Below are 22985 nucleotides of genomic sequence, written 5' to 3' on the forward strand. Positions count from 1 at the left end.
TTGGTAGGCTTAGGAATGGCATGTAGGGTGGTCTACACCAATACAAATAGAGTTGGTAGGCTTAGGAATGGCATGTAGGGTGGTCTACACCAATACAAATAGAGTTGGTAGGCTTAGGAATGGCATGTAGGGTGGTCTGCACCAATACAAATAGAGTTGGTAGGCTTAGGAATGGCATGTAGGGTGGTCTACACCAATACAAATAGAGTTGGTAGGCTTAGGAATGGCATGTAGGGTGGTCTACACCAATACAAATAGAGTTGGTAGGCTTAGGAATAGCATGTAGGGTGGTCTACACCAATACAAATAGAGTTGGTAGGCTTAGGAATGGCATGTAGGGTGGTCTGCACCAATACAAATAGAGTTGGTAGGCTTAGGAATGGCATGTAGGGTGGTCTACACCAATACAAATAGAGTTGGTAGGCTTAGGAATGGCATGTAGGGTGGTCTACACCAATACAAATAGAGTTGGTAGGCTTGGGAATGGCATGTAGGGTGGTCTACACCAATACAAATAGAGTTGGTAGGCTTAGGAATGGCATGTAGGGTGGTCTACACCAATACAAATAGAGTTGGTAGGCTTAGGAATGGCATGTAGGGTGGTCTACACCAATACAAATAGAGTTGGTAGGCTTAGGAATGGCATGTAGGGTGGTCTACACCAATACAAATAGAGTTGGTAGGTCTATGTACCAATACAAATAGAGTTGGTAGGCTTAGGAATGGCATGTAGGGTGGTCTGCACCAATACAAATAGAGTTGGTAGGCTTAGGAATGGCATGTAGGGTGGTCTACACCAATACAAATAGAGTTGGTAGGCTTAGGAATAGCATGTAGGGTGGTCTACACCAATACAAATAGAGTTGGTAGGCTTAGGAATGGCATGGAAATACAAATATGGTAGGCTTGGGAATGGCATGTAGGGTGGTCTACACCAATACAAATAGAGTTGGTAGGCTTAGGAATGGCATGTAGGGTGGTCTACACCAATACAAATAGAGTTGGTAGGCTTAGGAATAGCATGTAGGGTGGTCTGCAACAATACAAAAGTGGAGGAGAAACAGTTAACCTCAAATGCATTTCCATACAACCACCAAATGGCGCAAAACGTACAAATGCATGATATAGCAAATCGCACACAATGATAAACAAGATACATTGTTTATCATTCTTACCAACTTCAAGAGTAGCTTGGGCCCATTCATCTATCTGACAGTATGTCAACATCAGGTATGTTGTAATAACATTCAAACATATTGCACACCTCAACAGTAATGTAACAAGTGGATTTTTACCTGCGTAAAACCGTAACAGGGAGCCAATCTCGGTGTTCATCCCTTCCTCCTGCACGCGCCACGGATCCTTAAATCCCAGTTTAAAGAGAAAGTCATTCTGGATCTGGAGAGGCCTCTCGTCTTGCCCGAGCCTCCTGACAGCGTCACCGTGGAGCTGAACGTAAAGTGTGGGACTCGTGTCACCTGCTGCTTCTCTATCCTCATCAGCCTCTGCCGAACCTGTTTTCAAAGCACGCTGGCGATTGTCAGGGTCTTGGATGTCGGGCCTATGACCTGTCGAACAGGCCCGGGACAATGAGCTACCGCTACTACTGGGTGGCAGCCTGCTTAGACAGAGTCTGTTACCTGCTCCCGTATCCTCTGTCAAGTCGTTTAAATGCCCACCGTTGCTAAACGTGTAGTTGGCAGAGACTGTGTTGCCGTTCGGGAGAATAGGGTCAATGCTTGTGGTAGGACAGTCGAGCTCCAGTTCGTCTGAGGAGCTGCCATAGGTGTCGTGGCCCTCCGTGGCGCTGTCAAAACTAGGGCTCAGAATGGATGCGTCTGTGCCCAGGATCATGTCGTCGCTGAGGGAGTCCCGGTGCTCACTGAGCCGAGCCCCCGAGATGCTGAGGTCATCGAATGCGCTGCTGCTCTCCACGTCCGAACCAGAATTGAGCCCGTAGTTGTCCACTCCGTTCAGCCGCTGTTCTGGATCATCCTCGTTTGGAGTATCCAGGTTAGAATTCGAATTTTGATCCGACAACGAGTGAGTTATATTATCTTTTGAATCTGAGTCCGGACTCAAAAGTTTTTCATCCTGTTGCTTTTGCAACTCATCGGCGTTCTCCATAAGCAGTAATCTCAACCGGTCACTTGCCTTGTCTGATAGGCCGCCCCTGAATTCTGGGGATCCCGAATGGTTGCACTTAATATTAACGTTACCGTCTTCAATAAGTTTGCACTGACTGTCATATAGATACTTCACGTTACAGTTTCCGTTTTGATCCGTCTTTAGGTTGTCTTTACAAAATATACGCAATACAGAGCTCGACTTACTGAGTTTGCTCATACGGAGCGCCATGTCGCCAGCGGTGGTATCGATCGTGCACAGCACCGGCCTAGGATATGACGGTGATGTGAGTTTGTCGTGGACATGTATGGATCCCCTGTGAAGATCCACTCGCACCCACTCTCTATCTGAAGGCTGCAGTTGCATGTTCTGCCGATGCCTCAGCAAAGTCTTCCTATCCAGACTCCGAGTATGCAGAGACGCAGAGGAGAGGGTCGAGTTCATCTTGGCGCCGCAGGCGGCAGTGACAGCCGATGTGGTTGCAGCGGAGAGGTTCCTCTTCAGCCTCCTCCGTCTCAACAGGAGCGAGTTGGAGTTACTGGATAAACTCCGGCCATTCGTAGATGTGCTTCCATTACTTTTATTCGAAGCACTAGAACCAACTGCAGCCTGAGAGGGATTGTTCCCATTTCTAATATCTAAACGAGAGGCCGTCAAATGTACACCACCATCATCCACTGGCGTCCACTGGGCGACAGACAGTCCGCTAGGCTTCTTAAACTTAGTTGCAGTTCTATCTGCCAAGCCTTCGTCAACGACAGCCCGCGCACTTTCCATTTTACCAAATGAAAAGTACACTAGATATCTGTGCGTACGTGGCTTAACATCAGCCTTCTACATTAAAAAAGCGCGACAATAGGAACACAATAAAACAAATGTCCGCCGGTTGGGTGGTGTACTTATCCCGCTATTCATTCCCTTCTTTGCCTCCGCGCTCCAGTTGGAATCTCCCCTGCGTTCCCGAAAACATTTCAGAGGAAATCCGCTAAAAACAGGTCGGACTCGAAGTGAGAGATCGGTACAAGGGCGGAGACGTGACTGTGTCTCATTTAGACCAAAATACTATGGCAGAATATGAAATTAATGTCGGCCGACCTCTTACGCAAATACTGTACAATATATATTCATGAGGTGACAAGATGTGAGAACAACCTTGTATTGCCTTGTGGGAAATGTATTTCAATGTAAGGATATCTACAATCTTTCATGTTGAAATACTAAAGTAAAAACTACATTTCCCAAATAAAGGGCATACCCACAGCAGACAGAATGTGGCAAGGTTCAGAATGATGTAAATAGATATGTAAACACAGAAATACAACTCCCTGTTATTTGGTAGAGAGCCTTATCAGTTCTATGCACATAGATACATTTCTATATGGAACGACCTTTACGCACCGCCCACGTTTTATGCTCTGCCCCTTCTGAGGAATATCCCTCTCGTTGCCTAGTTTTGATAAGTGGGATTCAACCTTCTGACTACGCAGGCAAATTACTGTACCTGTGAAATATGCTTGATGCGACCGACAGGTTTAAAACCATTCTAAATCAAAATGGGAGACAGAACATGTTTTTCCCACACAGCATTAATATTAAATACCCCACTTAGTTAGCCGTTTTAAGCAAATGTACTGTATGATATGTGCGTGCTTGCATTAAAAAGCATGGGGAAATAAAGTTCGAGTCTACTCGACCAGTAACGACGAGGGTGAAATAACTCGAGTGGAGCACCATCTCATCAGGACGCCATTTCACAAGGCCACGCTGACTGGCCGACTTTCTGTCCTCAGTGATATTCTATTGTCCTCTTCCACCACCTAGTGGTGTTCCAGCTCTAATTAGTGACAACCCTGGTCATATGGAGACAGACAGGTGTGCAGGTTTTTGCTCCATTCCAGTACTAGAACTCTCATTATATTGATCTCGTTGAATTTCTCATTTAGCACACGTCGACAGTGTCTAATGGTAAGCCATAACCCATCCCCACTGTGTAAGTAGGCTACAGTGTTAAAACTAGGCTAATAAAAACAAACAGTTGCACTTACTTGATTTCAGCATTTGGTTCCTATAAAGAGCACAGGCCGTTAAATGTCTTTCATCCTTCTCTGATTGGGGCAAGTTCTTATCCATCACACCAGTGCTGCCCGCTGTCATTTCTGCTTGGATGTCTCGCGACCAACAGTTTGAATCCTGGAATTGGGTACAAATGGAGTTTGACTGGATCACTGAAATAATTGACACCAGTGAAGAATGATTGCTGGGAAAATCCTTTTAATAAGATTTCTTGGACATAAACAAATCAGTCTACCCGTTACATGCATTGTCTACCTGTGCAAAGTGAAGATCTGACGTAGGGTAGGCCATTGGAGAATCCTGTACATAGGTTTTACTATACATTACTACTTCCATTATTCTGTAGAATGAAAAGTGCTTTACAAATGTAATAAATTGTCAAAATTGACTTTTTAGTTGGATGAAAATATTTTGACGTGCTTGGAACAGTTATTGGATCTCTGAAACCCCAAAACACCAACAAGTGGTACATCCAGACTATTTGGGATGAGAGAGTGAGCTTCCCTGAACTCATAAAGAAAAAGGAATAACCCATAGAATTACATGGTGATTCATTGGAGCTCTGTGGGATAACTTCTTTATGATAGACCGATGAGGTTGTGGTGGTCAACATAAAGATCCAAAAGCATAACACGCACACACACACACACACACACACACACACACACACACACACACGCGAAAGCCAAAGTAGTAAGGCAGTATTTTACTCTAAATCACATTAGCTACAATTCCTGGGCAGCCATAAAGACCCAATAGCTGATGTCAATATTGCCATGGTTTGAGAAAACGTGTCTTAAATTATAGTGAACAGAATGCAAAATACATAATGACGTTTAATAGAGAGACAGACAAGGGAGTCATTCACATTGTAAATGGAAAGGAATTCCCATTTCCAAAATAAATCAAATCACTTTCAAATTAATTTCTCAACAAGTACATGTAACAAAAGTTTATGTCTGAATTCATATTCCTTAATTCCAACATGACACCATCCTCATACTATGCTCTGTGGTTAAGTGGTCTGTGAAAAGAGAGAGGAGCCCCCTCAAGATGTTGATCAAAGCGTTAGGATCCAAAACAATGCCCAAAACGGTTTGAGGCGAACATGATGACGTGGTTGGCAAGATGCTGGAATCAACAAGGATGCTGATTGGAGCAGAAAACATGACCCCATCATCTCTTGAAGAATCTACTGATTTAAGTTGTTCCAATGAAATGAGGAAAAACAAACAGGGACATTGGGAAGTAATAAGTGGAGAATAAACTAACATTTTATATAATATAATGACCCATGTTTACCTGATAACCAAACATATGTGCAATACCTTCGATGTTCCTTAATGTTTTCGGAAATTTCATTGGGCCTCAACTATAAAAAGACGTTAAAAATGACAGAGGATGTCTTTTTGTTGGTGCATTTTCCTATGCAAATACATTAATACCTTAGGTGGCCAATCAGACCCTTCACCAGATCTAATCTACATCTTATGACAAGCAAACATTTTCATATTGCAACTATAAGAGTAATACGTAGCATTTTAAAACAACTCAAAACAGTGCCCAATAGCATTTCAATCCTGATATTCCCATTGGGGCCTTTCCTAAAATGGCAACAAAAAACACAAAAATGGAGAGGACCGTTTACAAGCAAACTAAAAAGGTTTTCATACAGTTTGCCAAGCAGCAGAAGGAATATAACTTGTTCTTAAATATACAGAAAAGACTGAAAAATAAATAGAGTGCCGTGCACTCACGTCAGCAGAGTTCATTAAACATAAGACTGCAAAATGAGAAAAGCTTCATTGTCAACAGAAAAAAGCATAAAGTATCCCTGGATGGCGAGCCACATGTACATCCTAAATGGAACCCTATTCCCTATTTAGTACACTACTTTTGACCAGGGCCCATATGCGTCTCTGGTCAAAAGTAGTGTACTATAATGAAAACAGGATGAGATTTGGGACAGAAAATAGCTCTTCTCTGAAGGAGTCTATATTCAAACATCAGAGACCTGTGACATGCCCTAAAGCCACATAACCCACAGTTTAAAATCAAAGTGTCACTTTTAAAAATAAAAATTATGTAAAAAGCTGTTCAACCTTACCACATACAGTCAGTGCATTATCTGCCAGCTACATTTTTCATTAAGGTTACCCTTTCATCCTTTCAGGATCCCGACATGAAACGAACAGTATTGAAGCGTGATTCTATTTAAAATGTTTACTTCATAACTCTGTATAAACACAATGTATATTTGGAGAGTGTAAACAAAACATTGTCTGCACTTTCAAATTCACAGTTAGCAATAGATCAACATTGTCGGTACAGTGGGAACTGAACTGACCACCATGGGGAGAAGTAGAGGTGGGATTGCATGGCCATGACAGGGTGAACCCCAGAGGGCGCTATGACCTAAGGAGAGAGCACAGAGGGAAAATATTGCACATAATTCTGAAACGTTTTATGGACCGGACCCCTCACTTCTTTTTCTCTTTAACCAATTAAACACTGTAGATTAATCCACAAACAGCACTAGGTTCATCTTAACAGACCAAGGATAACATTCTACAAGTGGTTGAAGTCCATCTCTTGCAACGTCCATGGGTAGAGGGAGTAAAAATGTCCTTTCTGATTGAGTGAGGATGTGGAGGCTCCTTCCACCAATAGTGACAAGCCAATGATGAGACAGTGACAAGGGCGGGGCATAGGTACCTGGTAACCATGACAGCCAGTCAGTGGAGTAGAGATGGCAGGTGTCCAATCCCAACCAGCCCATCCCACTATCATCATCCCAAAGCACTGAGCGCCTTCCTGAGAGCTCAGCACTAAGGTGTGGGACGAACTCGTCAGTCAGTTACATTGAGAAAATTGTGGGAGTTGGAGGGGCTACTAAAGGTGTTCAACTACTGTTTTGTCTCTAGAGGGGAAGGTACCGACCGACTGAGTAGCAGGGTATTGAAAAGGCATTTCAAATCAGAAGAAGACATGGCCTTATTGTAGAAATGGGCACCATTTACTGTCCAGCACTTATGGTTCTCAGTGAAGGAAAACAGCCAGTCTGTCTGGCGTTCCTATAGACAGTGATGGTCTACGGCCTGTGAAACCTGAGGGAGAAAAGAGCAGAAATATTCTGTCATTTGTACGAATTCTAAAGGTCACATATTGCAATTCCCTTATTATAGGGTACTGTAAAAGGTATCACATATAGATACATGCATACAGTGCCTCAAATCTAAACACAATACATCACAATGACAAAGCAAAAAACAGGTTTACAGAAGTTTTTGCAATAAAAAATTAAATGAAACTGAAATATCACATTTACATAAGTATTCAGAGCCTTCACTCAGAAATTTGTTGAAGCACCTTTGGCAGCGATTACAGCATTGAGTCTTAATTATGGCGCTACAAGCTTGGCACACCTGTATTTGGAGTTTCTCCCATTCTACTCTGCAGATCCTCTCAAGCTCTGTCAGGGTGGATGGGGAGTGTCGCTGCGCAGTTATTTTCTGGTCTCTCCAGAGATGTTCGATCGGGTTCAAGTCCGGGCTCTGGATGGTCTGCTCAAGGACATTGAGACTTGTCCTAAAGCCACGCCTACGTTGTCTTGACTGTGTGCTTAGGGTCGTTGTCCTGTTGGAAGATGTCCCCCCGATTGCTCAGTTTGGCCGGGGGGCCAGCTCTAGGATGAGTTCTTAGTGGTTCCAAACTTCTTCCATTTAAGAATGACGGAGGCCATTGTGTTCTTGGCGACCGTCAATACTGCTGACATTTTTTAGTACCCTTCTCCAGATCTGTGCATCGACACAACCCTGTCTCGGAGCCCTTCGGAGCCCTTTGGACAATTCCTTTGACCAATTCCTTTGACCTCATGGCTGGTTTTTGCTCTGACATGCACTGTCAACTGTGGGACCTTATCTAGACAGGTGTGTGCCTTTCCAAATCATGTCCAATCAATCAAATTTACCACAGGGGGACTTGAAACATCAAGGATGATCAATGCAAACAGGATGCACCTGAGCTCAAAGTAACGTTTTTTATTTTGAATAAATTTGCAAAAAATTCTAAACATCTGTTATTGCTTTGTCATTATGGGATAATGTGAACATTGAGGGGAAAAAATATTTCAAATACATTTTAGAATAACGCTGTAACGTAACAAAATACTTTCTGAATACTTTCCAGATGCACCGTACATATGAAGTATTTAAAGGTTTGTAAAGAAATTGCTTTTCACCATGCCATTCAGGGACGTGTTCATGTATACAGATAAATAGCATTAAAAACATGCTAACCTGGTTAAATGGCGACTTGACTCGTGCACTTCCATTTCATGGCTCTTGAAATCGTTGAGTTCCTTCCGTATGGCTGCCTGTGAAGGACAAATAGGTTTCAAGGGGAACAAAGGGTTAATGCTCAGACAAATAAAAAGTCACTCAGTCTTGCTCAGACTCCTTTTAAATGCATAATTTACTCTCATCTTAAGGTCAAGAGTGAATCAACTAAATTCTCTCCAATAAAACACACTTCTTCCTTGGTCTCCATCTTTTTCCATCCTTTCCCTCCCGCTGGTTTGAGGGAGCAACAAAGAACCTTCAATAATCTCCAGCCTGTTGCTCATTGCTCAGTCTTGTACTCAAAGTAGCACCTCGTTTGTGCACCATGTTAAATCAGTATCGCAACATTCACAAGGGCTGTGTGCTTAGAAAAACATTACATTTTAGCCTGTACAAAAATAATGAAATGCATCCTCTCGTACCTCCCCCTTCGTGGCACCATTTGGGATAACAGCACCGGAAGCAACCTTTTGTGGTGGTTGTATTGTGCAACAAAGACAGTTTCTTAAAACAAAATTGTGTACAAGCACATCTGACTAGATGCAATGTATTCTTAAAATGATCCCATCCCCGAAGAGGACTTCTTCCAGGAACAAAATGTGGTGGTTCAGTCAGGTCTTTTGGATAATCCCCCTGACATGTTCTAACACAGGCTGGTGATGTCACAGACAAGTCTAATCAGCAGGATGACACAGGGGAACGTCTCATCGCCTGAACAGGACGATGCTACTGGTCTGAAAACAGGAAGACAAAAGCCCTGACCTCTGGTAGACGGCAGGAACAAATCTAATGTTATCGGAGCGTTTGCAGTTAGTGGAGGCTGAGGGTTTCGGAGGCTCCCCCGTCTGTCCCTTCCTTATTATCTTAGGTAATAAGGAACGTTGTGTAACTAACTACCTGCCATGCTTTTGCACCTGAATGGTCCCCAGGTGTTGACCCCGTATGCTCGGATTCCACCGCTGCCGCCAACGTCATAGGGATGACAGAGAGGAGAAAACGGAGAGCGGCTCGCTCTTCTAAGTAATACACAGTTAATTAAAAGTCAGAACCACGTTCCGACGCCCGGGAGGATCGCTTGGGGGTGTTTACTCTCGGGCGGTAAACAAAAGGGGGAGGGATTATTTGAACTAATAAACAGCAGCCTGGAAGTGCTGTAAGGAGAGGAAATCTCCTGGCATTATACTCCTGCATTATACTTCTTTGAGCTCTGAACTGAAGGGTGGAGATTGGTTGATCCAGGGCAATCTGCAGAGGGGCTGCTACCACGGCGTTACTGCTATAACAGCAAAGGGGAAGTACAACAAAACAGACCAACAGACTTTCGAACTTTGAGTTGGGCTGGGAAAAATCTAAATGATAATAGATATGTGAGGTCAAGTCGCTCATGTACTCCCCAGGGCTGTGTCTATGTACAATAGGATAACAAGATTCTCTGTAGCATGAACCGACTTCAAAGAAGCTAATACCATACCTCATACCAGTATACACAACCTCAAAGGCCACTTGATGCTAAATGACACCACTTGACAAAATACTAGATAAATAGTGGGAAGAAAAAGTATGTGAACCCTTTAGAATTACCTGGATTTCTGCATAAATTGGTCATTAAATGTTCTGATCTTCATCAAAGTCACAACAATTGACAAACACAGTCTGCTTAAACAAAGAACAAACAATAATATGTTTTCATGTCATTATTGAACACACTGCGTAAACATTCACAGTGCAGGTTGGAAAAAGTATGTGAACCCTTAGATTTAATAACAGGTTGACCTTCCTTTGGCAACAATAACCTCAACCAAACGTTTCCTGTAGTTGCGGGTCAGACCTGCACAACAATCAGGAGGAATTTTGAGCCATTCCTCTTTACAGAACTGTTTAAGTTCCACAATATTCTTCGAATGTTTGGTGTGAACTACTCGGTCATGCCACAGCATCTCAAAGTTGGGTTGAGGTCAGGACTGACGGCCACTCCAGAAGGTGGATTTTCTTCTGTTCTTGATGTCCTTGTGTATTTTCGTGTGTTGCATCACCTAACTACTGTTGAGCTTCAATTGGCGGACAGAGAACCTTACTTTATCCTGCAAAATGTCTTGATAAACTGAATTTTTCCGTCGATGATAGCAAGCTGTCCAGGCCCTAAGGCAGTCCCAAACCATTATGCTCCCTCCACAATAGTTTACAGTTGGGATGAGGTTGATGTTGGTGTGCTGTGCCTTTTTTTCTCCACAGTGTTGTGTTCCTTCCAAACACCACAACTTTAGTTTAATTTGTCCACAGAATATTTTGCCAGTAGCGCCGCGGAAAATCCAGATGCTCTTTTGCGAACTTCAGATGTGCAGCAAATGTTTTTTTTTGACAGCAGTGGCTTCTTCCTTGATGTCCTCCCATGAACACCATTCTTGTTTAGTGTTTTACGTATTGTAAACTCGTAAACAGAGACGTTAGCATCTTCCAGAGATTTCTGTAAGTCTTTAGCTGACACTCTAGGATTCTTCTTAACCTCATTGAGCATTCTGCGCTGTGCTCTTGCAGTCATCTTTGCAGGATGGACACTCCTAGGGAAAGTAGCAACAGTGCTGAAATTTCACAATTTACAGACATTTAGTCTTACTGTGGACTGACTTTTGGAGATACTTTTGTAACCCTTTCCAGCTTTATGCAAGGCAACAATCCTTAATCTTGGGTTTTCTGAGATCTATTTTGTTAGAGGCATGGTTCACATCAGGTAATGCTTCTTGTGAATAGCAAACGTAAACGTTTGTGAGTGTTTAGGGGGCAGAGCAGCTCTAACCAAAATCTCCAAACTCATATCAGTGATTCAACTCCAGGTTAGTTGACTCCAATTAGGGGTTCACATACTTTTTCCAACCTACACTGTGAATGTTTAAATGATGTATTCAATATAGACAAGAAAAATACAACCACCATTTGTGTTATTAGTTTAAGCACACTGTGTTTGTCTATTGCTGTGACTTAGATGAAGATCAAATTGTATGTCAAATTTATGCAGAAATCCAGGTAATTCCAAAGGGTTCACATACTTCTTGCTGCTGTACGTCTCAAACGTGATACATTTAGCATTTCCACGAGGATATAGAAATGATCACTAAAACGCTACATGTATCTCCTTTTACCCACTCATCCCCACCACTACCTGCCTTGTCGGCTGCCGTGAGGCGGGTCCAGGGTTTGTCTGCCCGTCTGTCGTGTTCCGGGGCATCGGACACCTCTACGTAGTCACTGAAGCGGATCAGGATCTTAGCCTGTCTCAGCTCCTCCACCGTAGGCCTCTGGCTCAGCTGGAACAAGAGAGAGGAACAGAGTGTTGTGATGAGTATAGGCCCTAGACAAATAATCAACATTTGGTATCACAGAGCAAAGGACATAACATGAACCTTAACACTGGAAAAGACAGCATTATCAACCGCTACAGAGGAAGTTTATCAGGCCTGAAAGCTAGTATGCTGAAGGTCCCTCCAACTTCTTTATGAAGCAGCTATACTGTACTCCACATGACGAGTGTGTTTGGATGAGTAGACTGTTCAGAGCAAAGACCCCTATATCAAATCAAAGTTTGTATTCGGCGCACGTGACAACAGGTGTAGACCTTTAAGGAAATTTTAATTTTATTTAACCAGGCAAGTCAGTTAAGAACAAATTCTTATTTTCAATGACGGCCTAGGAACAGTGGGTTAACTGCCTGTTCAGGGGCAGAACGACAGATTTGTACCTTGTCAGCTCAGGGATTCTAACTTGCAACCTTTCGGTTACTAGTCCAACGCTCTAACCACTAGGCTACCCTGCCACCCCTTCACCTTACAGTGAAATACCCAGGAGGAGACTTAAGGCCTGAAGCCTAATCCACTGAAGGGAACCTAAACATCTATACAGCCTGGTTTCTGAAGCCACTCAGTTGCACTGCAAATTTCTGATCCAACGTATTCATTTGATACATGCCATTGCACCAGATATAGCTAGATAGCACATTTGCATCTGTAGTCAGGAAACAAACCTACATCAATACAATAAAAATGTAAAATAAAACGAGTGATTTTGGTTTGACTTTAGTAAATAAATACTACAGTCCCAAGCCACACTACATACCTGCATCTGAGAGTGACAAGGGGCTTCTTGTTTAAGAAAATGTATGACTAGTTGTATGAGGGCATCGTTAGGGTTTGTTCACAAATGCCAGTGCCAAGGACACCGAGGACACTACTGTCCCCTGGGATGACCTGAGAGATGTAGTGCTGTGACTAACACTGATTTTACACCTTGCTCTCCTCTCACCCAGAGTGAGTAATTGTTGTGCTGTTCGTATTGCTGTGTGAACAGTCTGTCCTGTCCAACACCTTAAAGAACAACTGTGAGCCTCAGTGGTTGGCACGCTGTTTGCCCATAGGGTTTATGCAGTCTTTTTTTTAAAGCTATTTTTGTAGTCAGGATGGAATTGGAAGTTTAAAAATATGTATATTTTATTTAACTAGGCAAGTCAGTTAAGAACAAATTATTATTTACAATGACGGCCTACCAAAAGGCCTCCTGCGGCGACTACCAAAACACACATCACGACAAGACACCACAATACTACATAAAGAGAGACCTAAAGACAACAATATAGCATGGCAGCAAAACCACATGACAATGCAGCATGGTAGCGACAGAACATGGTAGCAGCACAAAATATGGTACAAACAATATTGGGCACAGACAACAGCACAAAGGGCAAGAAGGTAGAGACAACAATACATCACGCAAAGCAACCACAAATGTCAGTAAGAGTGTCTATGATTGAGGCTTTGAATGAAGAGATGCAGATAAAACTGGAAAGAGGAGCGATCCAGGTATGTGTGTGCTTTGGGGACCTTTAACAGAATGTGACTTGGAGAACGGGTGTTGTATGTTGAGGATGAGGGCTGCAGTGGGTATCTCAGACAGAGGGGGAGGGCAAGAGGGTTTCATAAATAAGCATCAACCAGCGGGTCTTGGGACAGGTATACAGAGATGACCAGTTTACAGCGTATAGAGTTCAGTGATGCGTCCTATAAGGAGAATTGGTGGCAAATCTGATGGCCGGATGGTAAAGAACATCCAGTCACTCGAGATCCATAAATAATGTCTCCGTAATCTAGCATGGCTATGATGGTCATCTGAATCAGGGTTAGTTTGGTAGCTAGGGTGGAAGTGGAGTGATTACGATAGGGGAAACCAAGTCTAGATTGAACCTTGGCCTGCAGCTTTGATATGTGCTGAGAGAAGGACAGTGTACCGTCTAGCCATACTCCCAAGTATGAGGTTACTACCTCAAGCGTTAAACCCTCAGATGTAGTAATCACACCATTCTTCTTACAAAACCATATGACCTTTGTTTTGGAGGTGTTCAGAACAAGGTTAAGGGCATAGAAAGCTTGTTGGACATTAAGAAAGATTTGATCTAAAGCATTTAACACAAAATCCAGGAAGGGGCCAGCTGATGATAAGACTGCATCATCTGTAAATAAATGGATAAAAAAGAGCTTCCTACTACCTGAGCTATGTTGTTGATGTAAATCGAGAAGAGCGTGGTGCATAGGATCGAGCCTTGGGGTACTACCTTGGTGACAGGCAGTGGCTGAGACAGCAATGTTCTGACTTTATACACTGCACTCTTTGAGAGAGGTAGTTAGCAAACTAGGTCAAAGACCCCTCAGACACCAATACTCCTTAGCCAGCCCACAAGAATGGAATGACCTAGGCCAAGGCAATACAAATAGCAGCACAACATTGTTTGGAATCAAGGGCAATGGTGACATCATTTAGGACCTTAAAGGTTGCAGTGACACAGCTCCTACTTTTTGGAAGCCCCTTTCCTGCCTTACCTTTCGCGTTAATCTGCGTTTTATTTCCCTCTTCTCCTCCAACTCCTCCTGTTCGTTGAGCGCTGTGGGAAACACAAGGGTTCAGAGGTTATACCGTGTTTCAGGGCACACAAGTGGGCTGCGCTGCTTAGGAAACATTTTCCCACTACTGGAAGGAGAAAAACACCTAATTTACATAATGTAGTGGATTAAAATGCAGCACAGAAACATACTTAATATTCCACGTCGCTGAATATCTCAAAGCCTTAAATGGTTTATCATCGTCATCACCTGTTTGTAATGTAGGACTATTTGCATTGCAGAAACAGAAGGGAAATTGTCTCTCTATCCCCAATTCCCACATGGCTAGTTCTTCCACATTCACTCACATGGGGTTGGTTGGCTGGTGTACGTTACATTAAAATGCGTCGAGGGAACAAATTAGAATATTCAGACCCAGTTTTGCTCAGAAAAAAATACTCCAGTCTCACTAGAGATTACTCTTAGTCTTTTCCATGGACACCCTCCAAACTAATGATCAGATAAGCACCCTCCAGCTTTAGAGTGAAGAAGTTAAAATCAAAAAGGAGGAAGAGGACTGAAAACATTCTATACTTGCTATTCCAAAACACATGACAGAGTTCTGTGTTAATTGCCTAACTATACCACTGTTGTCTTGGTTTGGAGTGCCAAAGTTCCATTTGATAAATGGGCGACAGGTAGCCTAGTGGTTAAGAGCGTTGGGCCAGTAACCGAAAGGTTGCTGTTATGAATCACCGAGCAGACTAGGTGAAAAATCTGTCATTGTGCCCTTGAGCAAGGCACTTAAGCTTAATTGCTCCTGTAAGTCGCTCTGGATAAGAGTGTCTGCTGAAATGTAAATAAAAGGCATGCCCCATTTATTTAACCTAGGCTATGTTGTGGGGGAGACTAACATTTCAGGAATGGCACACCCCGCTTATCCTCTCCTTACACACACACACACACACTGCCAATCACAGAGCAACCTCTGGGAGACCAAGGCACTGCTGGTAAACCGGTCTTTGATGAAAGCAGAGGAGCCCAAGCTGCTATCGCCTGCCTGCGTCTCTCTGATACGGAGTGTGTTTGAGCTGAGAAACCAGCCTCCTTGGCCCTAGCCAGCATCCTGAGGGAACCACACCGCCTTGCCTTCCTCAGATGAAGGAGAGAGAAGAAAGGCAAGATGTATTCCACTGGCTCCAGGATAAGTAGGCCTCTGAAATAACCAGGGCAACTGTGGTTTGAGGCAGCTTGCATAAAATACTTATTAAATGTGGAATAATATGGTACATTAGGGTAAGTCAAGTCACTGGGAATAGTTGTAAAAGGGATAACATTAGAGTGGTTTAATAGTGAGGTGATTATTATCAGTAAATTGCTACCGTCTATATAAAGGATGATATGTTATAATGATAGGTTCAGAAGGTAGAGGTACATACAATACTCACGTTTCAGGATATTCCTCTGTTCCAGTTCCTCAGCACTGGGCCTCTGACTCAACTGCCTGCACAAACACAACCAAACACAAGGTCAAGTCAACAGTCAAACTCAACCTTCGATGGATAGTACAAAAAACAAACATGATAAACCCCCTGAACAACAAAAGCAAACTTTGTCAACTCGCCAAATCTCCATAGACGACAACAGTACTAAACATGGGCAACTCAACTTACATTGATAGTAGGGCTAGGAATTGCCAGGGGCTTCACGATACTTAGGTGCCGATACGATATGCATTGCAATGCACAAGATGTTCTGTGTGTTGTGATTTGATGTTCTAAACATATTGCTCACTAAATGTCAGCTGAAGAGAGACGAGAGAGCATGAAGACACAAGTTTTGCTCAGTCATGGAATAAATGCTAAAATCAGGTTGGCTCACTATTTAAAAACGGATAAATAACTATAGGATGAAAAATACTAGTTTTGGTATAGCCGACTAGTGCTAGTTAACGCAACCTAGAACAAAAAAAAACTTTTTTTTACAAATTTATAATTTGAGTCTACAGAAGCATGCAAATATTCATATTTCACAGTCAACTTAAACTAAGCAGCTCACTTTCAAATGCTGTGCGTGTCGTTTCAGGACAAAGTCCATACCCAAATCACATGACAATTTTTTATCTGTTCCTCTTCCTACTCATCTAGCCTGCGGTCACTTCTCTTTAGGAAGACTCCATCCAGCCAGTGTTATCCAAGTGACAGTTTGAGTGACAGCTCGATGGCCAGCCAGCACCAGGGTGATAGCTATGGCTGAGTTGGCACGTCAGGACGGATGGCATCTCAGTCACTACAGAAATCTACATCTATTCTTTGACAGACATGAATAGAAACTGACTGGCTTCAAGGCAGTGAGGCTCATTCCTTTATCTCAGTTATTTTATTTAGATCAGTATTGTCAAGGTCAGGATGTGCACATCACCCTCATTTATTTCCAGACATAACACCAGTTACGAAATCTGGTTTATTCACACAAAAGTATATGCTGTAACAGTAGCGTACAGCACCACATTATACAATTCAGTCAACCATGCCCATCTCGCTATCCCCCCTCCTAGTTACTTTGTTTAGGAAAGTCACATTAAGATTTACATTTTTTCTAGTTGATCCAGTGACTTCTGCACCCCTGAGGGGTAGAGCAAGAGATTGGGGAGTGAGAATGTATGACTGTTTGTAAGCAGTTAAAGGATGAGGAGTCAGCGCTTTTAAAAGATTCCATTCCTAATTTATGCAGCGAGAGCGAGAAATCTTGTATCAAATTTCTTTGATGTCTTGCGCCTGACATGATTGGCTGAATATAGTATGACATTCTAACATTTGGGTTTTTGGGAATAAGTTCTGAAAACAGCAGAAGTAGCTATTCAGACTGAGGTTTCTGCCGGAGCCTACATGACGGGCGTTTGTTGACAACGTCCAGGACCCAGAGTTACTCAAGTTACAGAGAGACTGATTGGCTCGCCTTGTGTTGCCTCATCTCAGTGTCTCGCTTGGCTGCACGCGTCCCGGAGAAACAAGACAGTGAGTCTGCCGGACGTCTCCACTTCTGCTCAGGGTTCTGCAGATCTACACAAACGCATGCCGGTGCCGACCTCAACCCAACTTCAGACAGTCTGACTGACCTCCACGCTTGTCCCAAATCATACATTTATCATCGTTATACAAGAGGCCATTGCCATAATCATAAGGAATTACACAATAAATGATGAAATTACCAATATGAAAATCTATTATACCATCCATTAAGTCTCCATCACAATAAGGAGAGAGGAGGAGATGGCTAAGGTCACAATGACCTCCTTCAGGATTAGAACCATCCATTTATTGGCGTGCCACAAAGATCTGCTACAGAGGAGCACAATGCACATGGCAAATGGCATGAAATTGGCAGTCATGACGCTGATAGTGTGTCCCAAGTGGCACCCTATTCCTTATATCGTGCATTGCTTTTGACCAAGGCCCCAAAAGTATTGCAAAACATAAGGAATAGGGTGCCATTTAAGATGCATACAATGGCACTACGTAAAGGATAGAGAGACAGGGAGCATTTTGGAAACAACATAATGCCTTCTGGGAACAACACACCATGTGCCAATCACAGCATGGAATAGTGGCAGAGTACGCCCTCTTCTCTTTCACATTAAACCATGATGTTCCCTCTCTTTAACACGCCGTCATCTTCTTCCCTCTTCTACTCCCTCTGTTCCATCCTGTCCACCTCTTCATTCACTACCATCTCATTGGTTCCCTACTGGCCAGGCCTGTTCTGTCCGAACAGAATCCTGTTCAGTGATGGTAGATTCAAATCAAACCATAGATGAATTGACAAAGACTGCATGGCTAGGTCATGTTCACCTTGGATTAAAAAGAACCCATCTGTATATTGCCATATTCAAATTGAATGGGAAACAATGAAAAGTGTTACTGCTGTGTTTATATGAATGTGCAATCACTTCATATGGGCTTCTAAGGTGTCTGTTCCCTTACCACTGAATGTGTGTGCTGGTGCTGTATGTGTGAGAGCTGTTGGTGTGTGTGAAAGAGAGAGAGAGGGCCGTCAGTATAGCGAGTGTGTGGAGGAGTGGTGTGGTAATGCCTTGGCACATATCACCCTGGTGATTCAGTGAGCGAGGGAGGACGGCAGGCAGTGGGAAGAAAAGAGGGAGGGAGAGAATGTAGAGCGAGACGGAGAGCTGATGCATTGCTGAAATTAGGTCAGCTCAGTTCTCAGCGCCCCTCTTAACGAGGTGGAGGGTTAATCTTTAAACGGATGGAAAGAAAATACAACTAAAGTGATGGAAAAGTGTTTTGATAAAAAGGAGGCTTCCATTGCGCTTTTAAAAAGCCAGATTAGTCATAGCTAGTTATGTTAGTGGGGATATCAGACCATTTTCCCAAAGTAGGCCACAGTGCAATATTTGGCTGTTGACAACTGTTTCCTGAAAGCTCTGTTATAGAGGAGAAATGGACACACCTTTCAAAACACATCAGAGAGCTGTTGGCATTGCAGAAGAGGCATGCTTGGTCTAGTGCTACATTAAGGATGTTGAAGATATTTAACATATCAAATGGACACGTCGCTCTATTTATGAAAATACAATGGAGTCTGTTCTAGTCACTATCAATCTGTGACGAGAACAGATGAAAACTGAAAAGATCCTGGTCCACCTTTCAATCCTCCTTGGGCAGGTTGTGTGTGTGCACGCGTGTGCTCCCTCTCTCACCGTGTGAGCTTGGTGCCTATCTGCTGCCTGGACTCCAGCCTCTCCTCATCAGTCTGCATGGGCAGGATGTTCTTCTCCTCCAGCTCGCTCTTAGATGGACGGTTACTCAGCTTGACAGCCAGAGAATCCTTCCTCAACACTTTCAGACCCAGGGTACCTAGACACGGACACCAGGAGTTAAATAAAGAAATGACCTCACCAGACCCAGGGTACCTCGACACAGACACTAGGAGTTAAAACACAACATTAACCTAACGTGTGTGTGTCCACCATGGTGATCTTACTTGTAAAGAGCGAGTCATCATCCTCGTCATCATCATCATCATCCTCATCATCATCATCATCCTCGTTTTTGTACATGCTGGGCAGGTCCTCATAGTCAGACTCGTTGGGCATGTTCTCTTTGTCGTCCTCGTCGATGATCTCAGAGGGCACCTGGCTTCTGTCCAGAAGACTACACTGACCAGAATGCATTGCATTGCTGCAGGGAGAAGAGGCCAGGAGGTAGGTGTTAATGTTAGTGGTAATGATGGATAGAAGAGATTAATATGAAGATTCAATCTACCACTTTTGCTTTTCCAGTGTGAATCTAATGGTTGCTTTAGAAATGCAACAATGTGCTGTAGAGAGCCACTATGATCATGACTCTACAAGTGGTTGACTCATTCCCTATCTCCTGTGTAGTCATCTGAGAAAATGGCAGTCTGGCTGGAATTGCCTTGACGCACTCGATGCGCGAGGTCGAGGCTGTGCCATTTCTGGATCATGGTCATTAGCACCAAATTGTCCACCTTGACTTGCAGCCATTGAACTAGTGAGACAGACAAACATATCTGGTTATCCGAGCAATAGGTCCCTAGCAGGGAGGTCAGTCTGACTGCCACATTAGCCTACATACCATTAGAAAAGGTTGGTGACCACTGATCGGAGTCAAAATCATTTTCAGCGTCAAAAAGCAAGCAGAGATCTAGCGCTCAGAATTTTTTAAAACACGACTTCAAAAGAAATGGTAGCCTATGCAACATTACCTTGTAAAAATAGTCGGAATGAGGATTGTGCAGTAGGTCTAATACATTATTCACAGCATATTGGCTATGCTTGGTCTGGCAGACTTGTTATTCTCAGACTATACTATTATATTATGTATCAAAACTCAAGCTTTGTTAACAAAATAGATAAGTTGTATCACTTGTGAGGCACAGCGGAGCATAAATTATTTTACTGAACTGATGGTACCAGCATCTGATGGTCAGTCTCAGCGGAGGGAGAGTGCAGCAGAGGGCCCCTGCTCTCTCCTTTCCTCCGGTGAGACTGACCAGAGAGAGGACAGTCGTCCACCTGATGGCGAAACTCGAGTCACACCACATTATTTCTACCTCATGCACAAATCCATGTTGTTCCTATGACCAGAGAAAGTGCAATATTCCTCAATATTAAAATTGACATGAGCTACTAATGATAAAACACAGGCCTAATGATAACTAATTCATTCCAGATACAGTGCTGGTTGTAGCACGAGTGGAATTAGGGAGAAGCACATTATGTCTTGAATTTTAAAAAAGTAACTTTTGACAGTGCTTAAAACTTAAACAGGAAATCACACAAACAGCAGCTCTTTGCTGTATTCTTTGACAGTCTCTCTCTCTGGTCAAGGTTTCAAAAGTTATTAAATCTCACATAGGCTAGTATAAAACTTTGCTGTGGGGTTGTGGAAGCTATAGGCACAGTGATTTGAGCTATCCGATTGGCCAGCACAGTAGGCACACTTGATTTAGCTCTCCTGGTCCGCCGGGTAGGCAGTGTTCGTCCCTTCAAATAAATGAAATGGTTCAAAATGGGAACACCTTGCCTACCCGGCACGCTGGGCTTCTGATTCAAGTGCACCTGCCACCAACAGTGCAAAAAAATAGGAACGCAAGGCCTTATCGTTGGCTTTTTTACAGAAATGTTTGGTGATTGACTAGGAATGCCTTGAAGATCGCGGTTGGTGACCACTGCATTAGATAGTTGCTCATATCCTTCACATCACAGACCATTCAGGTTCAAAGAAACAAAGTTGTCAATCAACTGGGTTCATGAGGGGCTGGTTCCATACTGTAGTCAGTTGTAGAGCGGGGTTTTAAATCTACATATCAGACAGCCCACACTGCTATCACGCTATGACTAATCACAAGCCCCTGCTGTGAGAGCCCACTAGGGACCATTCAGCTCCCCATAACACACACAAAGCAAGCAATCAGAGGACCAGGGAGGAACTGTGTGTGTGCATGAATAAGAGGATCCCCTGCTGTGAGATGGTATCATACTCATGCATACATAGTCAACCTGAATGAATAAGAGGTCTGATATTTTGTTGCAGAAATAAGAGATCCTAGTTATTCTACACTACCCCTCTACACATGATATTCCAGTCTATACAAATGATACGATAATACTGGCTGTACCAACTCAATTCAATTGAAAGATAAGTGAGAACAGCTGATCGATTCATTCTGGTCTATTTTGTTTGTCCCAATGTTGAGATATTTTAACCAAGTGTCACATAAAATACAGAGAAATTAAGTCCAATTCCCCAATACATTTCTCCGTATTAATTTGGCCAATGTCTGCTAGGGGGAGGGAGGACAGGCTGTGGCATCAGTTGTGCCAGACATGCCTCTGGAGGCAGCCTGTGTGCCATGGTGCCACACACAGTCTGCTATCAAAGTGGGCCACTCTGTCGCAGTGGAACGGGGCGAGCTAGGTCAGACATCTACATCAAAGTCACATGGTGGCAGCCTGACCCCAATAACACCAGGCAGGGGTGATCTGACCTACAAACCAGCTGGACCCGCTATACTGGACAGATGTATGTATTGAAGACGCACTAAGTCTTCACATTTGATTAATTTACCTACGGTGAGTGTTGGAGACAGAAATGTATGATATAGAACGGATGTTACACTTCACTCCCATCATAAAGTTGTACCATCTAAACTCTTAATTTCTACCTGCAACATCCTGGACAAAAGCTATACAACCATAAAGATACATAATGGTTTTATTTAATAATGTGTATACAACAACTCACTTCTCCAGCCTCTGCAGGTTGAAGGCCAGCGTCTTGTTGAGCTCCTCGATGATGCGGCTGGGGGCATGGCCTTGCATGGAGCCATACTGCAGATGGAGCTGGTGGCCTTGGTTGTGTGCGTGTCCGTGGTTATGGTGCTTCCCGCCCCCCTTGATCCCCTGGTGGAGGTTGGCTAGGGATGTGAGATGCGAGGGCAGCAGAGGGCCATGGTGGGGGGGATGGCCTTGGTGGCCATGTGGAGGGGGGAACTTCGGTTGGGAGAAGGTGCGGAGGGGAGAGGGTGAGGAGCAAGAGTTGTCCATTCCCCCTTGAGGCACACAGATCATCAATTTCTTGGGAGGTAGAGGAGGAGATGGCTTGCCTCCCTGGCCTGGCATACAAGGCAGCTTCATCTGCTGACAAGAGTCTGCACATAGAGACAGATGAGTAGAGAAAGACAGAAACAGGTAAACATCCATGTTTGATCAGTGCTTTGACATGTTCATTCTTCCACCATGTCTTTTTATTTTACCCCCTTTTTTCTCCCCAATTTCGTGGTATCCAATCGGTAGTAGTTAGTCTTGTCTCATCGCTGCAACTCGTCCGTACGGATTCGGGAGAGGCGAAGGTCGAGAGCCATGCGTCCTCTGAAACACAACCCAACCAAGCCGCACTGCTTCTTGACACAATGCACATCCAACCCGGATGCCAGCCGCACCAATGTGTCGGGGGAAACACTGTAAACCTGGCGACCTGTTCAGCGTGCACTGCGCCCGCCAGCCACAGGAGACACTAGCGACCTGCCGGCCAAACCC

The 22985-nt window shown here is 43.6% G+C and overlaps 2 protein-coding genes across 5 annotated transcripts in view; both read right to left on the minus strand.

Annotated features, from left to right (window-relative positions):
* Positions 1 to 3260, minus strand: part of LOC118402003 (PH domain leucine-rich repeat protein phosphatase 1-like) — a 76742-nt gene extending 73482 nt beyond the window's left edge. Inside the window, exon 1 of the mRNA XM_035799788.2 lies at positions 1296 to 3260. Within this exon, the coding sequence (XP_035655681.1) occupies positions 1296 to 2904 (1609 nt within the window). The 5' untranslated portion in view covers positions 2905 to 3260. The remainder of the gene's footprint in view (positions 1 to 1295) is intronic.
* A 1758-nt stretch (positions 3261 to 5018) lies between these two features.
* Positions 5019 to 22985, minus strand: part of LOC118402005 (phosphatase and actin regulator 1-like) — an 85234-nt gene continuing 67267 nt past the window's right edge. For 2 of the 4 annotated variants that reach the window (XM_035799792.2, XM_035799790.2), the window contains exons 5-12: positions 22192 to 22597; positions 19406 to 19602; positions 19122 to 19278; positions 15841 to 15905; positions 14402 to 14463; positions 11698 to 11842; positions 8499 to 8571; positions 5019 to 7307 (exon numbers count right to left, since the gene is read on the minus strand). In XM_035799792.2, the coding sequence (XP_035655685.1) occupies positions 7292 to 7307; positions 8499 to 8571; positions 11698 to 11842; positions 14402 to 14463; positions 15841 to 15905; positions 19122 to 19278; positions 19406 to 19602; positions 22192 to 22597 (1121 nt within the window). In that variant the 3' untranslated portion in view covers positions 5019 to 7291. The remainder of the gene's footprint in view (positions 7308 to 8498; positions 8572 to 11697; positions 11843 to 14401; positions 14464 to 15840; positions 15906 to 19121; positions 19279 to 19405; positions 19603 to 22191; positions 22598 to 22985) is intronic. The other 2 variants (XM_035799793.2, XM_035799791.2) reach the window with 1 other exon arrangement.

The sequence above is a fragment of the Oncorhynchus keta genome, chromosome 23 (assembly GCF_023373465.1).
Source record: "Oncorhynchus keta strain PuntledgeMale-10-30-2019 chromosome 23, Oket_V2, whole genome shotgun sequence".
In the NCBI taxonomy this organism is placed as follows: domain Eukaryota; kingdom Metazoa; phylum Chordata; class Actinopteri; order Salmoniformes; family Salmonidae; genus Oncorhynchus; species Oncorhynchus keta.